Below are 15,605 nucleotides of genomic sequence, written 5' to 3' on the forward strand. Positions count from 1 at the left end.
CTTAGATGGTAATCATCTGTACGTTGGAGAGGTGTACAACACCACTGTGATTATTTTGATGATTTCAAGGTTAAGACAAAACTATAAATACTCTATTTTTATTCTGACATATGTTGAGTTGAGGAATGTGTTAAAACCAATCTTTATCAGGAATCCCTTCTATTGAAATGGATATCCAGAGAGCACCACATCAGCTCCCAGAAATCTGGATCAAAAGGACCCCAACGGACAACTCACCACAGTTTGTTTACCATATATGAAAGGCATGTATGAAAAAATATCAGATGACATATAATCCATATAACATCAGGACAATATTCAAGAGCAACTAAACTCTCTAAAAATATCTTGTGTAAGTTGAGCTCTCTACAGAAAGAGACATGACAAAGAATTGTGTCTGCAATTAAATGTAAGTTTGGAAAAATATACAAAGGTGAGACTTGCCATCCACTAAAAGTAAGGCTAGAAGAAGATTGGAAAGCCATAATATGTGGAAATATTGATCACATGTGAAAGGATAAGGGAAACCGTCTATCCTTATGGGAAGAAGTAAAAGTTAAAAACAAAGAAGAATCCATCCATCTATAGCCTTGAGCCCCTTGAGGGGCATAGGCTATCCACAACTTTTTGTAGATGCTTTTGTAGCGAGGAGTTCTCTTTTTGAGGTGAGGGTGCTGGCCTCCATGCACAACCTTCCTAGAAGGTACATACAGCGCCTTCCCAAATGGTCACCCATCTGATACTGGCCAGGCTCAATGTTGCTTAACTTCGTTGATCTGGCGAGAACTGGTGTAGAGTAAAACAGTGCATATGTTGGACAACAGTGACCTCTTAAGTATGTTTGGTATAGTATTTTATGCAATGTGGGGAAACATTTATTATCAACTAGCTGGGTGCCCAGCATTGCCCGAGTGTTTGGAGGTGTGTGCTGAGCAAAAAAAAAAAAAAAGTTATAGCAGGTAGGTTCGAACCCGTACTGCAAAGGAGGAAAAGAAAGTGAAAAAAAAAATTTGACATCTTTGCCATTATGTCCATCGCCAAACTGGAAGTGGTGAAGGTTTAAATTAAGGCTAGTCAATCAAAAAGAGATGATGGCTTTCGAAAATATTGTCAAAAAAAGCGACTCCTCCTTGTAGAAAAATGCCCAGTTGAAGGCGAAGGAATTAATGTTTTTGGCCAATTTTTCGATATTTGTCGTCCAAAGGGCCAGGCCTCAAGACGATACCGATCTCATGAAAATCTGTCTCTGTCAAAAGTTTTAGGCAGACATACAAACATACATATATACATTTAAACAGACAGGTAAGATTTATATTATAGAATCTAATAGATTAGAATACCATTGAAAAAAATTATATAATAATATGTAATAGTCTGTAGTGATAATTAGTAAAAACACACATTTAAACCAAAAATAGGTTTAAGGTTCCTAAAATCCATACTAGAATTGTCTGCAAGAATCTTTAGTATAATAATGGGTCTAAGTGTTAAATGATAATCAGTTCTAAGTGACAGTCTTCAGGAGGTTGAAGGTTCAATCCTAATGCTACATATGGAAGGGGACAGATCCCAGTATTTAAAGGAACAACGTAAATAAGTTTGAAAATAATATTTGTTAAAAGGAAAAGACTAGAATCGAACCGACTATTAAAAATTTAATGTTATTTTTGTCTATCGTATTTGTTAAAAGAACATTGTATGAAACACCCTTCCTAAGTGTAACTGAGTCCCCCTTCTCAAAAGTGTAATATGAATCCACTCCTTCAATAATGAATGTTCATCACGTATGTTTAATAAGAAATGTCATCACAGTTGTATTTGTTGTGATGTACGCAGTATATAAATCTCTCATCCTCCATTATCTGTATTATGTTGTTCACCGTTATAAATATGTTGTCGATATATACACACTCTCACTACACAACACTAATATGATACTCGAAATACAATTAAGAATTGATCCTGGATATGACCTTAAACTATATCCGATGGTGAGGCCCCAGCTTGCAGGCTTTGGGGAGTGTGGAGCCACCCTTTAATTGCCATTGCTCCCAGGTCCACTCTGACCCGGAGTGGTAGTACCTGTTAGAGTCCCAACTATGGGTTAAATAGAAACTGACTTGAAAAAAAAATATATTTGATTAAAAAATTTTTCTTCAAAATCACTGGATTCAGCGTTAAATAACCTGGAAAGGGTTGATATGCCGTAAAACAAAAACAACCAACCAACAATAAAGAATTACTTAAAACTTCTACCGGTAATGGCAAGCTACCCCTGTAGATTAAATAGGGCTTCTATTAACAAAATTTAGTAAAGATTCTTGAGTTTAACAAAGCATACTTGAAGAAGGTCAGAGGTTATTTGAGCCGAAACATGAAAAATCCAAAATAAGAACCATAGTCCAAATAATTCAAATTATCAATTCTCGTCTCGAAAATTCCAAAACGGTACACTATTTAAAAATTTTTAAGGTATTTTTACTTTTTTGATCTTTACGATTAAAAACAAATTTATTTTTGTTAATTCATTTTCTTTTTTTTTACATTTATTAATTTTCTCTTTACTTCTTCCAGGTTCAAACATAGTTTGCTTCCTTGCATTGCCCCAGAGGATAGGTAAATACCCTAAAAGTTTTTGGTCTATTTTTATCTTCATTTCATAAATTTAAGAAATTTAACTTGTATAAATCTCTACATTAATAATATTGTGTAGCCATTACTCATGTGACTGTGTCTGTGTTTCTTCCCTCTATGTGACTTACACATTATTATTTTATTAATGTATTATTAAATTAATATTGATTTCATTACAAAGATGCAATAACGTAAAATTATATAAAGGGAAATTGTATGTCTAGCTAAAACTAAAAACTACAAAACAAATACTCACAAAGTTGGCCTTTTCTTGATCAGAATTCTTCTAAATGAATAATACTTATAATTTTCTCTAAATGAATAATGGATACTTATATATAATATATACTAATATATAATAATGAATAATAATACTTATAATTTTCTCTAAATGAATAATGGATACTTATATATGATATATACTAATATATAATAATGAATAATAATACTTATAATTTTCTCTAAATGAATAATGGATACTTATATATAATATATACTAATGAATAATTATACTTATAATTTTCTCTAAATGAATAATGGATACTTATATATAATATATACTAATGAATAATAATACTTATAATTTTCTCTAAATGAATAATACGTGTAATTTAGAAAAATAAGCATTCATTGTTTAACACAAAACTGGCAAAGATTTCCTCAATAATTATTCACTGAAAGTTACAAAACTCTGATCGTTTATAAGTTGTGACTCTAAATACAAATTCTCTGGGGACTGGCAGCTTCCATTAGTAAAGTTATGGCAAATAACCTTAAGTCTTGGGGCTTGTCTCTGCACAGTGTAGATTCAGAGGCTTAGAATAGGGTGAGACTTAAATCAGAGGTTTCTCTCTGACTGGTGCCCGGGATTGAATGACAAATGAAAAAGGTAGCAGTTAGTTCCTCTTTTATTTTCTTACTAGCAAGGAGACTCGACATTGCCTGGGATTGAATGATGATCAACAAATGTTTCACACTCCCATATTTTTATTGTCGTTGAAATCGATGAAATCGCCCATTTAAGCAAATCAATTGATTGACTGCTCTAGTTGAGGACCTATTGCAGTGCACTGGGAGAAAACTTACGTGCCTGTCGCTATGACTTATTTCACAATACATTGTAATCTGCATTGCACTGCAGAGAACCTACTATTGATTTTACAAAATTATTTTTATATATAATGGTTTGAATTAAAGTTTAAAATGCAAAAAGTCAAGTATCATACTCCAATTGTGCTCTAAACAGAAACATTCATATTGAACGCGCTCCTGTTATATCAAAGAAACTACTGTTGATTTTATATGTCGAGCCTTTCAGCTTGTGTGGTAATAAAACTACTCAAATGCACTTGTGATGTTGGGTTGTGTAAAGTGTTAACTTTGGTCCAAATCGTCTGTTCCTTCTTTCATTGAATTATTTCAATTATCGATACTTATCAAAGACATTCCAATACAAAACCTATATAAGAACACTGCCAGGCACATGAAGTTTCTTTTGCATGAAATTTCATAAAAATCGGCATGGCTGTTTTCGAGTCCATAAAGAATGAACTCACAGACACCGTTCCTTTTATGTATAGTAGAGATTATATACATGTCTGCATGTGTATGAAGGGAAATTCGGAAAGCATGGGGAGGTTTTAAGGATGCAATGTTTCGATAACCAACCACTGAGGTGTTCCATGCTTTACAATTCTGAATGTAAAAAAAATGTTTCTGAAAGTCATACATGTTATTTTTTGATTTGATGTAGGTTAGACACATATAGATCAAAAAGGTGCTACGGATTGTTGTTGGCAAGATGGTTAATAATTTTTTTTGGTGTTTACCAAGGCAGTTGCTAAGTGTCGGAGCTTTGACGAATTTAAGTCCAAGGAAGCAAGACGTTAAAAGTATGGCAGGTGTCTAATGGACTGTATTTACCTGCTTGAACATCTTTCAGCAAATTTGAGGCAATCAATGGATGGACCAGATTGTAGACCATAACTAGCTGTTACACCATAAAAGTTGTTCAGGATGTTCAGTGTGATCTAGTCGATGGTGTAATTGAAGAGCGTAGGTGAGAGAATGTATCCTTGTCGGATGCTAGAGTAAATATCAGAGAAGCATGACTGCTGACTATATGCACGGACTTTAGTGTGAGTGGAGAGATAGTAGGCTCTGATTAGGTCGCGCCCTGCTATCTCTTCACCTACACTGTAGTCCATGTGTATGGGGAAGAGTTTATAAAAAAAATTCTGATTGTTAATCTTGCCAGATCAGTAGTCATTCTATCACAAAGCCTTCTTTTCTATGGAAAATTTGCCTGATGCTACACTCTTGTGAAGAAGCTATTTTATGGAAATTCTACCTGTTTATTCCCTCGTTTTTTTTTGTTCTTGTCGCAAATTCCATGTATTTTAAAAACCAAAAGTAAAGAAAAATCTCTACGATGTACATACTCGTGACAAAATGAAAATATCATATTTCAAACAATCACATAGATTGATAAAGGAGTTTTATTTTTATATAAGAAAATCAAATTTTATGAGTATCCGAAAAGTGACTGTCTTGCCTGCTATTTAAAAACAATCTCAAGAAACAAAATGATATAACTCAACAATAATTCGAGCTTGCAAGATTTATGTGTTGTAATGCCTACAAGTTCACATTAATTACTTAAAAACGATTTTCTGTTATAAAAATAAAACTACTTGATCAATTTACATGTTTTTGAAATGTTTTGCACGCCTGTGGAACTCTGTTCCATCTGCCTGCTTCCCTCCGGACTACAACTTGGATGTCTTCAAGTCTAATGTTAACCAGTTCCTGATGAACCGCCCCCCCTAATTAAACACTTCATAAAATCTCCTCACTAACGTAATGTACTTGCAATAACCCTTATCCCTGAGTGGCTTCCGGGCCTTGATAAGTGGTGATCACTGTGTAAAAAAAAAAAAAAAAAAAAAAAAAATATGATATTTTCATTTCGTCACAGGTATGTACGTTATACAGATTTTCCTTTATTTTTGTTTTTTAATTTAGGAGAAATTCTGAATATAAGTCCATTTTGTTTTAATGTGTTTTTGTGATTCTTTTGTTCATTTTTTTCTCAATTTTTACTTTTTTTTATTCAGCTTGAGAAACAAACAACCGATCTGTTTGATACGTTTACTCTTGAATGTCGATTTGCTTCAGGTGAGTTGGAAGTCCTTTAAAAACATCTATTTTGTATCTTGCTTATGAGATTATGAGATGAGCACAAATTATATTATCTAGTTAATTGTCACATCACAGTAATTAACATATCAAAAAATTATGAAACTCGGTGATAAGGTAGAAAATTAATTATTAAATAGCTTTTGAAGACAATTTAGTGAAAATTGAGTTTTGCTAAAAAAAAAAAAGAAAGAAACTGGAGAGTTTCACTTGCAACAAGGGAGGTAAATATGTTTTTAAATCTTGGGCCAATTTAGCAATATTTTGTAATTTCTCTCTAATAATGAAGAAGTACCCTAAAAATTTTCGTTTTTCTGTTACTCGGTTTTGAATTGCCATATTTCAGTTAGATCTCAATGTATAGTTTATAATCAATCATGAGTTTTTTTTTTTTTTCAGCCTAAACTAATCACTACTTTACTCGAGAAATTACCAGAATTCATGGATGATGAGTAAGTAGTATTTATTAAATACTAGCTGGTATACCCGGCATTGCCCAGAGTAAAAAAGTGTAACACATTTCTTTTAAAACTTCTATCCCTCTCTCTCTCTCTCTCTCTCTCTGTATGCTCGCCATCTTTCTTTCTTTCTCCCAAGTTTCCTACCTCCTCTCTTGCCACACATGATCAAAACAAACACTATGAATATATAACTAAACATAAAGAAGTGAAGCATAAAAGCCTTCTCTAAAATGACTGGATCTGGTATTAAATAACCTGAGAAGGGTTGATATGCCATAAAACAACACAACCAATTAACCAGCTGTGACAATCAGGCTTTAGTAGGATGTATATCATAAAACTTGATCGGTCATCTCACAGTATGTAAAGCAATAACATACGGAATTTTCAAGAGTCTATAACAATTTTAAATGCCTGAACAAAAAAATCTAGAAAATTATTGAAGGCACATCATAACATATGAGTTGTTTTTAAGGTAGGCAGGTTTGGAAATTCACTGCAATTTTGTCCTCTTTTAAACATTTGATACTCATAATTATCTTTCTTTCTCAGCCTGTTTTATTTACTAATACCATCCATTTTGAAACAACTGAACCAAAGCAATATTTATGGAGGCATGAGAAGAGATATATGATTGAAAAAACAAACGTTTTATCAGTAAAGATTTTTAAGATTGACTAATAGTGTAATTTTCTCTCTTAACCTAGCCCCCCCCCCCAGTTGTATGGGTGTTTTTATATCCAGCTAAAAGCTAAAACTATAAAACATCGATCCACAAAGTTGATATATTTTTGATCGGGGCGTTACTCTGGATGAATAATATCTAAAATTTAGAAAAAATATACAAATGTATTAGGTTTCTGTGTGTGTGTGTGTGTGTGTGTGTGTGTGTGTGTGTGTGTATAATATATACAATATATATATATTTCATATATATATATATACAGGGTGTCCACAAAGTCTGGCTACATTATGTAGCCGGATTTTGTGGAAGCATCCTGTAGATTATTTAGCCAGACTTTGTGGGCACCCAGTGTGTGTGTGTGTGTGTGTATATATATATATATATATATATATATATATATATATATATATATATATATATACAGGGTGCCAACAAAGTCTGGCTACATAATGTAGCCAGACTTTGTGGACACCCTGTATATATATGTATATGAAAGGCATTCCAAAAGTAATACCTCATATTTTTTTAATTTCACCTAAATGGATCAAAGAGAATTGCAAATTGCATTGTTATGATGACTGAACTTATGCATTCATTACCTGGAATTTTCATCTCTCTGTTGCAGATATTGACACTGTAAGACTCTAAGAAAGAAACCCGTCACGGACGTGTGTTAGAAGCAGAAATGCATCATTGAATTCCTGGCAAAAGTGCATTAAGAATGGTGGTGACTATGTAGGAAAATAAACTCTGGAACACAAAACGCTTTAATGTTTAATGGTACCACTCCCTCCCATCTTAACTTTTGGAGTAAAAAATAGGAGGCTTTATTTTTGGAACTACTCTCGTGTGTGTATAAGTGCTAACAGGACACCTGGTGTTACCTGATCGTTAGATATGCTTAAATATGACATTTTAATTCATGCATATTACGTATTTATTATTAGCGAGACAATTTTCTATCAATTATTACATTAAACCTAATATATAGTAGTCAGATTAAAACTAATATATTTGGATGCCATCAGCTAGAATCAAAACAAAAACTTATAACTCTGTACCCTTAGCTTCTGAGCCATGCCCATATATATATATATATGTATATATATATAAAGATTGTTGATTTTATTTTATTTATTTATGTTTTTATAAGTGATTCTGTGATATTTTTCTTTCTTTTCACTCGCTGAATATTCTAGTCGCTGCACATTTTGGGACACATTATTTGTAATTATTAATTTATTATTTAAATATTTTAATGTGCATATATATATATATATATATATATATATATATATATATATATATGCACATATATTCACCTGTCACCTTTTTTAAAAGATGGAATTGCCCGATAGTCGAAGACAAGATTCTAACAAGCACGGCCGTATGGACTACAGAGTTTTATAATCTATATATATAAATTTGTATTCCTGTCTGTTTGTTTGTTTTTTTGTTTGTTCACAATTTGATTAATATATACAAAATGTGTCTTATTTTCATCTTTCATTTATTTATATATATATATATATATATATATAGTATTATACTTGCAAAAATATGTAATTAAGAGATCATCTTATTTGCATATGACATTAAGAAAGATCGATTTTACTAAATAGTGGTATCTTAGCTAATGTTTTCAGCAAGAGAATTATTTTAAGTATTCTATTTAAAATTGTTATTTAATAAATTTTAAACAAGAATTATATTGATAATATTTAATTTAATTTATTTTGGAAATAATATTTCCAACAGAGCGACCTTTTTATTTTTTAAACTTTTTTTTAGAGTTATTTGCCCCTAGATGCTATCCATAAAAATAAAAAAAACAAACATTCACCAAATATCATCTGGTAATTTCATTAAGTTTCTAGCTGGAAAAATAATTCTGTGTAGATAGAAAAATGTTTGGCTTTTATTGTTTTTTTTTTTAAATATTTAAAAAAAAAAAAACACTTACGAAAAAACTGAAAAGATTTCATTTGTTTGTTTTATTTTATTCCTTAAACAGAGCGTTGTTTAATACCTAAAAAAATGAAGATCTACTGGCCCCCCCCTTTAAATTCCACAATTTACATTTTTTTTTTTTTTACGCGTTAATTTCATCGATTACAACCTTAATTTTCTAATTAAAAAGGTAACTTCATATGACGTGACCCAGCGGCGTTTAACCCCTAAAAAAATGGAGATCTACTTTTTTTTCAGCCTAATATATTTAAACAGCCTTTATAAATATTATGAGAGAAGAAATTTTGAAAATAAAAAAATAAAATAACATGGTAGAGTGGTGGATCACTTTTCTATATAAATTTAACATAAAATGAGCACCCACTTTTTGGCCACCAACGAGACATGTTACCTCTAGCATTTTTTCAAGTTTGGTGATTGAAGGGTAGGACAAAATCTGACAAATACAATTTGTTTTTTTCTGGTGTGGGTGGGAGCGGGAATTACATTGGAAACATAAAATAACGATCTCTACTTTCACCTAACAATTTAATAAATAAAACAAACCCCAAAATATGACCAATTTTTTTTGGGGGGAGGGTGTTACATTAGAAACATAAAACGACAAATAAAAAGCAAATCGAAAAGCCCCCCCCCCCCCTAAAAAAAAAAGCAAATACACATTTACCAAAATAAGAAATAAACGCATGCATTAATATTTATAAACCTTATTTCTTTAGGTTCACAAAATGGTGAGTTTTCTTAGGACAGTGATCTCTTCTGTCGAAATATCTGGTGGAGAGGGTAGATACTTCTTTTTGGGGGCGATTACATTTACATGTTTTTATCCGTTCTTTTATTTTTGAAATTGTTGTGGGGGTATCCACGTTACCCATGATGAAAATGATTAGTATAGCAGGCGTGTTTCAAACAGAACTTCATATCAATGCTGGGTACCCATGCTAGTTATATATATTTATATATATATATAAATTAATTAACCTGTCCTTCTTTTTTTACAAGATGGAATTGCCCGATCATGGAAGACAAGATTCAATCAAGGGCACACATTCCACAGAGTTTTATAATTTTATATATATATATATATATATATTGCAATTAGGAAAGGAAGACTTTTATGATTCATGATTAAAAGTAAATTTGTATATATACAAATATATATATATATATATATATTTTCTATCCAAAAAGGTGGGAATTAAGGGGAAGCAGGAGAGGAAAGAAAAAAAAATGGGGAGCCAGCTGACCGGTTTCGACCCTCGCTTCTCAAAGCTGTATCGAGGGAATTAATTTTAAAATAAAGAATGAAAGCGATTAAAATAGCGTTTTATTAAATTTACAGGGGGAAAAAAAAAAAAAAAAAAAAAAGTGGGAAAACGATTAAAATAAAACGACGTTATGGACGAATACCCTAGAGATTAATCACGTTCAACCCCAGGAGGCATTCCCTTTGCTTGCAAAGAGAAGGTTTCCTGCAAGCAAAGGGAATGCCTCCTGGGGTTGAACGTGATTAATCTCTAGGGTATTCGTCCATAACGTCGTTTTATTTTAATCGTTTTCCCACTTTTTTTTTTTTTTTTTTTTTTTTCCCCCTGTAAATTTAATAAAACGCTATTTTAATCGCTTTCATTCTTTATTTTAAAATTAATTCCCTCGATACAGCTTTGAGAAGCGAGGGTCGAAACCGGTCAGCTGGCTCCCCATTTTTTTTCTTTCCTCTCCTGCTTCCCCTTAATTCCCACCTTTTTGGATAGAAAATATATATATATATATATATATATTTGTATATATACAAATTTACTTTTAATCATGAATCATAAAAGTCTTCCTTTCCTAATTGCAATATTTAAATTTTGTATCTCTAAAAACATCATGAAATATATATATATATATATACTAGCAAAACTTTCACAAGAAACACTCGTCTAGCTGAAAACACTATCAATAATTTCTCCCACTCTTTATCTGTGCTTAAACCTAAACGTAGATTCCATGAACAAAGCTTCTTTCTTAGAACTGCACACCTGTGGAATTGTCTTCCGTTTTCCTGCTTTCCGGCTGACTACAATATGGTTGTGTTCAAGTCTTAATGTAAATAAGTTCTTGATGAGCCGTTCCATATAAGTTATCAAATTTACCGAATTTTCATTACTAATGATTACTATATTGTCTAATTTCTACTGTACACTCTTTAACCCTTATCCTTGAGTGGCCTCTTGGCCTTGATAATGTGTTGATGCCTGTGTAAAAAAAAAAAAAAAAAAAAAAGTACCCGTCGTTGACTGGGTTCAAAAATAGCCTACAGAAAATGGACTCTGATTTATGAAAGTATGATAGGTTATGAAAAGGAAGGGTTGTAAAGAGATAGCTTCGAATTTGGGGGTATCAAAACCAAAGCAAAATATGATGAAAGTAAAAATAAAATAGATAAACCCCATAATTTATTATACCATACCTGTTCACACTGAAACACTTATCACAATATTCTGTGGATCTGTATTAAAAAACCTTGTTAAACTTTGTGACATATTTCCATTCTATGGAGGTCAGGCGTGAACGAACACCCAATAATTTTATTATACCGTGTTTCTTCAAACTGAAACATAATTATGAAAGTATACTTACGCAGATAGATATGAAAAGTCTTAAAGTTTGTGCCTATTTCCATTCTATGGAGGCCAGGTGCGAACGCAGACCCCACAATTTTATTATACCATCCCTATTTAGGTTAAAACATTCTTATCAAAGTATTCTTATGTACATCTATATCAAAAACACTTGTAAACGTTTTTTTTAATTTTTAAATTTATTTCCATACCTTGTGAACCAGGCGCGAATGCAGACCCCACAATTTTAATGAACCACCGTTCTGCTAGAGCCAACATACAGATTCCTGTGTCTTGATACATCTTCTATCATTATATCTAATCAATTTTTTAAAATAGTCAACCATATAGGAGCCTATTCATGACTACACACACACACACACAGCTTTATATTATATATATATATATATTTTGTTATTGTTGTTTTTTCAAGCGATACATATGGTTAATATTGGCTCCGCCACGAAGCTCATTTTTTTTATTTACTTAGAAAGTCACCCTTTTAATTTGTTTGGACGTATATAACATTTTTATTTATTTATTATTTTTAAAACAGTAATCTACGTACATGCGTGTTTCGAGGTCGTTAACTCTCGTCAGCGTAGTTCAACTGTTTCTAGGGATCGAACCTCAGACCATGTTTACCACAGTCCGGTGGCCATAATCCCTAGATTAATTATACTGTTTATTTTTATCGCTATTTATTTTTAAACTAGCGGGGGTACCCGGCGTTGCCCGAGTGTTTGTTTCCGGGACGGGGGGGGGGGGTTAAAAAATGTTATGGTAGGTAAGTAGGAAGGATCAAACCCGGAGTCATGAGTAAAAGTAGGAAAATAAAGTGTGAAAAAAAAACCAAAAAAAACATCTGCAACGTTAACAGTTCGGCCACCAAGAAAAGTCCATTCCAGTTGTTTAGGAAAAAAAAAAAAAAACGACTACGGTAGGTCGGCGTGAACGTGAAAATATAATGTGAATTGTCCAGCATGCTAACCACTACGCCACAGAGCACTGCAGCTTAGTTTAGTGATTTTAAATAACTTCACATGAAAGAACTACGAAGCCAAACCGGTGTTCTCTTAACTGTTCCTTGTGAACGATCCCCAAACGGTGTTAAGTGGTGGCAGGGGGAGGAGGAATTTATTTGAGAGAAAATATTTTACCACTTCCATTGATCTTAACCGATTTTGGCCGTGACTTCTCAGCAGAAAAAGTATAGAAATCTAAGATTATCGAGGAATTTGAGAAATAATAAGCCTATAACACACCTCAGATATTGTTCTGCCGTTTGTGCATATTATATTTGCATGAAATATCTTGATTTTTAATCCTATTAAGGTCAAAATCAGACGGCGGGAAAAAATGAGTTCATTTTATTTATATAGAGATTATATATATATATATATATATATATAATTTAAAAGATATGTTGTCTATTTTCAGGCCTTTATTTGAATGTGATGAAAATATGAACATACCACGCCAAGTTTTGGCGCAGCTACAATGGCTGGACCACATTGAAGACATGAGTGTAAGAATAATATTCTTTTCATTTATCTCTTTCCTCCACTATGTGTGTGACTAAAATAACTAAAAAAAAAAATCTGGTAGTTTTTAAGCAATCATCTATGTTACCCAATTAGAGGCTTCTTCAGACCCAAACAACTATTCTAAATTCTCCAAAATGAAAGGATGGATAGAGAATGATGTCTTTGGAGTTCTTTGCAGGATAAATAATAGATATTATTCCTGCAGAGTACTTTCAAGAGTGAATCCATATTGAGAGCTTGTAAGTTCAGAACATATGGATATAGCATGATCATCCCCGTAGAGTCGCTTGCAAGATATATCCAAGAAGAGAGCTTAATGTAATTAGAACTAGGTAATTTTTATTTTTTAATGGGAATTCATAGGCATTACCACTTAAATATTGAAAGTTTGAATTATTGTTGAATTATCTCCCTTTATATATATATATATATATATATATATATATATATTTTAGATTGTTTTCAAAATAGTGGACAAGACAGCCGCTCTTTGGTTATACATAAAATTTGTTCCTCTTACTTAAAAATAAAACTACTTGATCAAATTACATAATTTTTGGAACATGATATTTTTTTTTCATCATGGATGCATACATCATACATATTTTACTGTATTTTTGTTTTTTAATAGGGGTGGGTTCTGGACAAGAACCCAAGTTAGATTTAATAAGATCCTGGAGAGTCCCTTGCAAGTTATATTTATACCTTGCTTACAGCCTTCACATTCATTCACTCCCACTCATGTCTTGGGGGTTAATACCTCTGGCGTTGGTTGATGTGGCATTGCCGACTTTTGCTGTCTTCTTGGGATGCCAATCTTGGCAAGGTTTTCACTCCTCTAAAAAAGACTGATGTTGATACATTTCTTTTGATAGAGCTGTACCTCCTTCAGTTTGTGTTGATTGGTCAATAAATCCAGTCCAGTGTCACTCTGAGAATTGGTCATCAATTGCAGGATGAAAAGTGTCTTGAAAAATGAATCAGACAATTATATATTGACAACTCAATAAATATTCTTAACAGGCCTCCTGGCATTGCCTGGTGGTAAAATATGCATAAATATGATATTTTAATTTATACAGATTTCATATTTATTATAATAGTGCCAATCCTCTATTGATTATGAGCCAATCCTCTATTGATTATTATATTGTACCCAATATATAGTAGTGATTTCAAAAGTTAAAAAAAAATGACTTGGGTGCCATCAGCTAAAACCAAAACATTTAGTCCTTCTGCCTAAGCTGTTACTGTTTGAGCTATCGACAGATCGATAAGAAAATAATAAAAATTAAGTGACTTTTGTATATTTGCACATGCGCGTAAGTAACAGGTTTAGTCGACTTACACCTGCTAAGATTAATTTTTTTTTTTTTAAAATTTTAACCCCTTGACAACAATTTTTATTGGCTAAAAACCAAATTGAATTTGTTCCACAGATCCAAATCCCTTGGATATCAAGTTTTAAGTCTGTACAGTAAAAATTGAGAAACGTTTGGTAGAGATCATTCCGCACTCACACATACAGGCTCACTTTATATTTATATATATATGATTATTTAATTTAATCACATAAATTAATATACGAAAGTATAAATTTATGCGTAAACTTTAAGTATTTACTTAAACAGTGCTCAATACGTAGGTAGAACTAGGTAGTAAGTAGTAGTTGCCATATATTTATAACTTTATATATATATATACTAGCAAAAGTACCCATCGTTGACTGGGTTCAAAAACAGCCTACAGAAAATGGACTCTGATTTATGAAAGTATGATAGGTTATGAAAAGGAAGGGTTGTAAAGAGATAGCTTCGAATTTGGGGGTATCAAAACCAAAGCAAAATATGATGAAAGTAAAAATAGATAAACCCCATAATTTATTATACCATACCTGTTCACACTGAAACACTTATCACAATATTCTGTGGATCTGTATTAAAAAACCTTGTTAAACTTTGTGACATATTTCCATTCTATGGAGGTCAGGCGTGAACGAACACCCAATAATTTTATTATACCGTGTTTCTTCAAACTGAAACATAATTATGAAAGTATACTTACGCAGATAGATATGAAAAGTCTTAAAGTTTGTGCCTATTTCCATTCTATGGAGGCCAGGCGCGAACGCAGACCCCACAATTTTATTATACCATCCCTATTTAAGTTAAAACATACTTATCAATAGATATGCAAATTAGTTCACCTTTATTTAGGTGCTCGCATAACCATGACCGAGTATACTAAGAAATTCGTTTGAATAATTTTTAAATACAAAAAAATGTAGGCTTTTAATATCAGAAGTAAGTGTGACAAAAAACTCAACTTTATCTCCTAACTGTATCCTCAGTAATTACTGCATTCCATAGTTGTTGTAGTCTCACCATATTTTGGCCAAGTAAGCCTCTGGCTGACTTTGGTTAGGATTGAAACTGCTATCTTCAGACAATGTTCATCTGGAACCGTAAAGATTCAACATCTCTATCCACTGTGCCACAAGGCC

General features: G+C 32.2%; 1 protein-coding gene across 1 annotated transcript in view; it reads left to right on the forward strand.

Annotated features, from left to right (window-relative positions):
• The window catches only part of LOC145243368 (Fanconi anemia group D2 protein-like), a 212,310-nt gene that overhangs the window by 14,977 nt on the left and 181,728 nt on the right, over positions 1 to 15,605 (forward strand). The window contains exons 6-9 of the mRNA XM_080106191.1: positions 2,575 to 2,616; positions 5,751 to 5,811; positions 6,232 to 6,284; positions 12,996 to 13,083. Coding sequence (XP_079962317.1) covers positions 2,575 to 2,616; positions 5,751 to 5,811; positions 6,232 to 6,284; positions 12,996 to 13,083 — 244 coding nt within the window. The remainder of the gene's footprint in view (positions 1 to 2,574; positions 2,617 to 5,750; positions 5,812 to 6,231; positions 6,285 to 12,995; positions 13,084 to 15,605) is intronic.

This window comes from Euprymna scolopes, chromosome 22 (assembly GCF_053919585.1).
Source record: "Euprymna scolopes isolate OS-2025 chromosome 22, ASM5391958v1, whole genome shotgun sequence".
NCBI lineage: Eukaryota > Metazoa > Mollusca > Cephalopoda > Sepiida > Sepiolidae > Euprymna > Euprymna scolopes.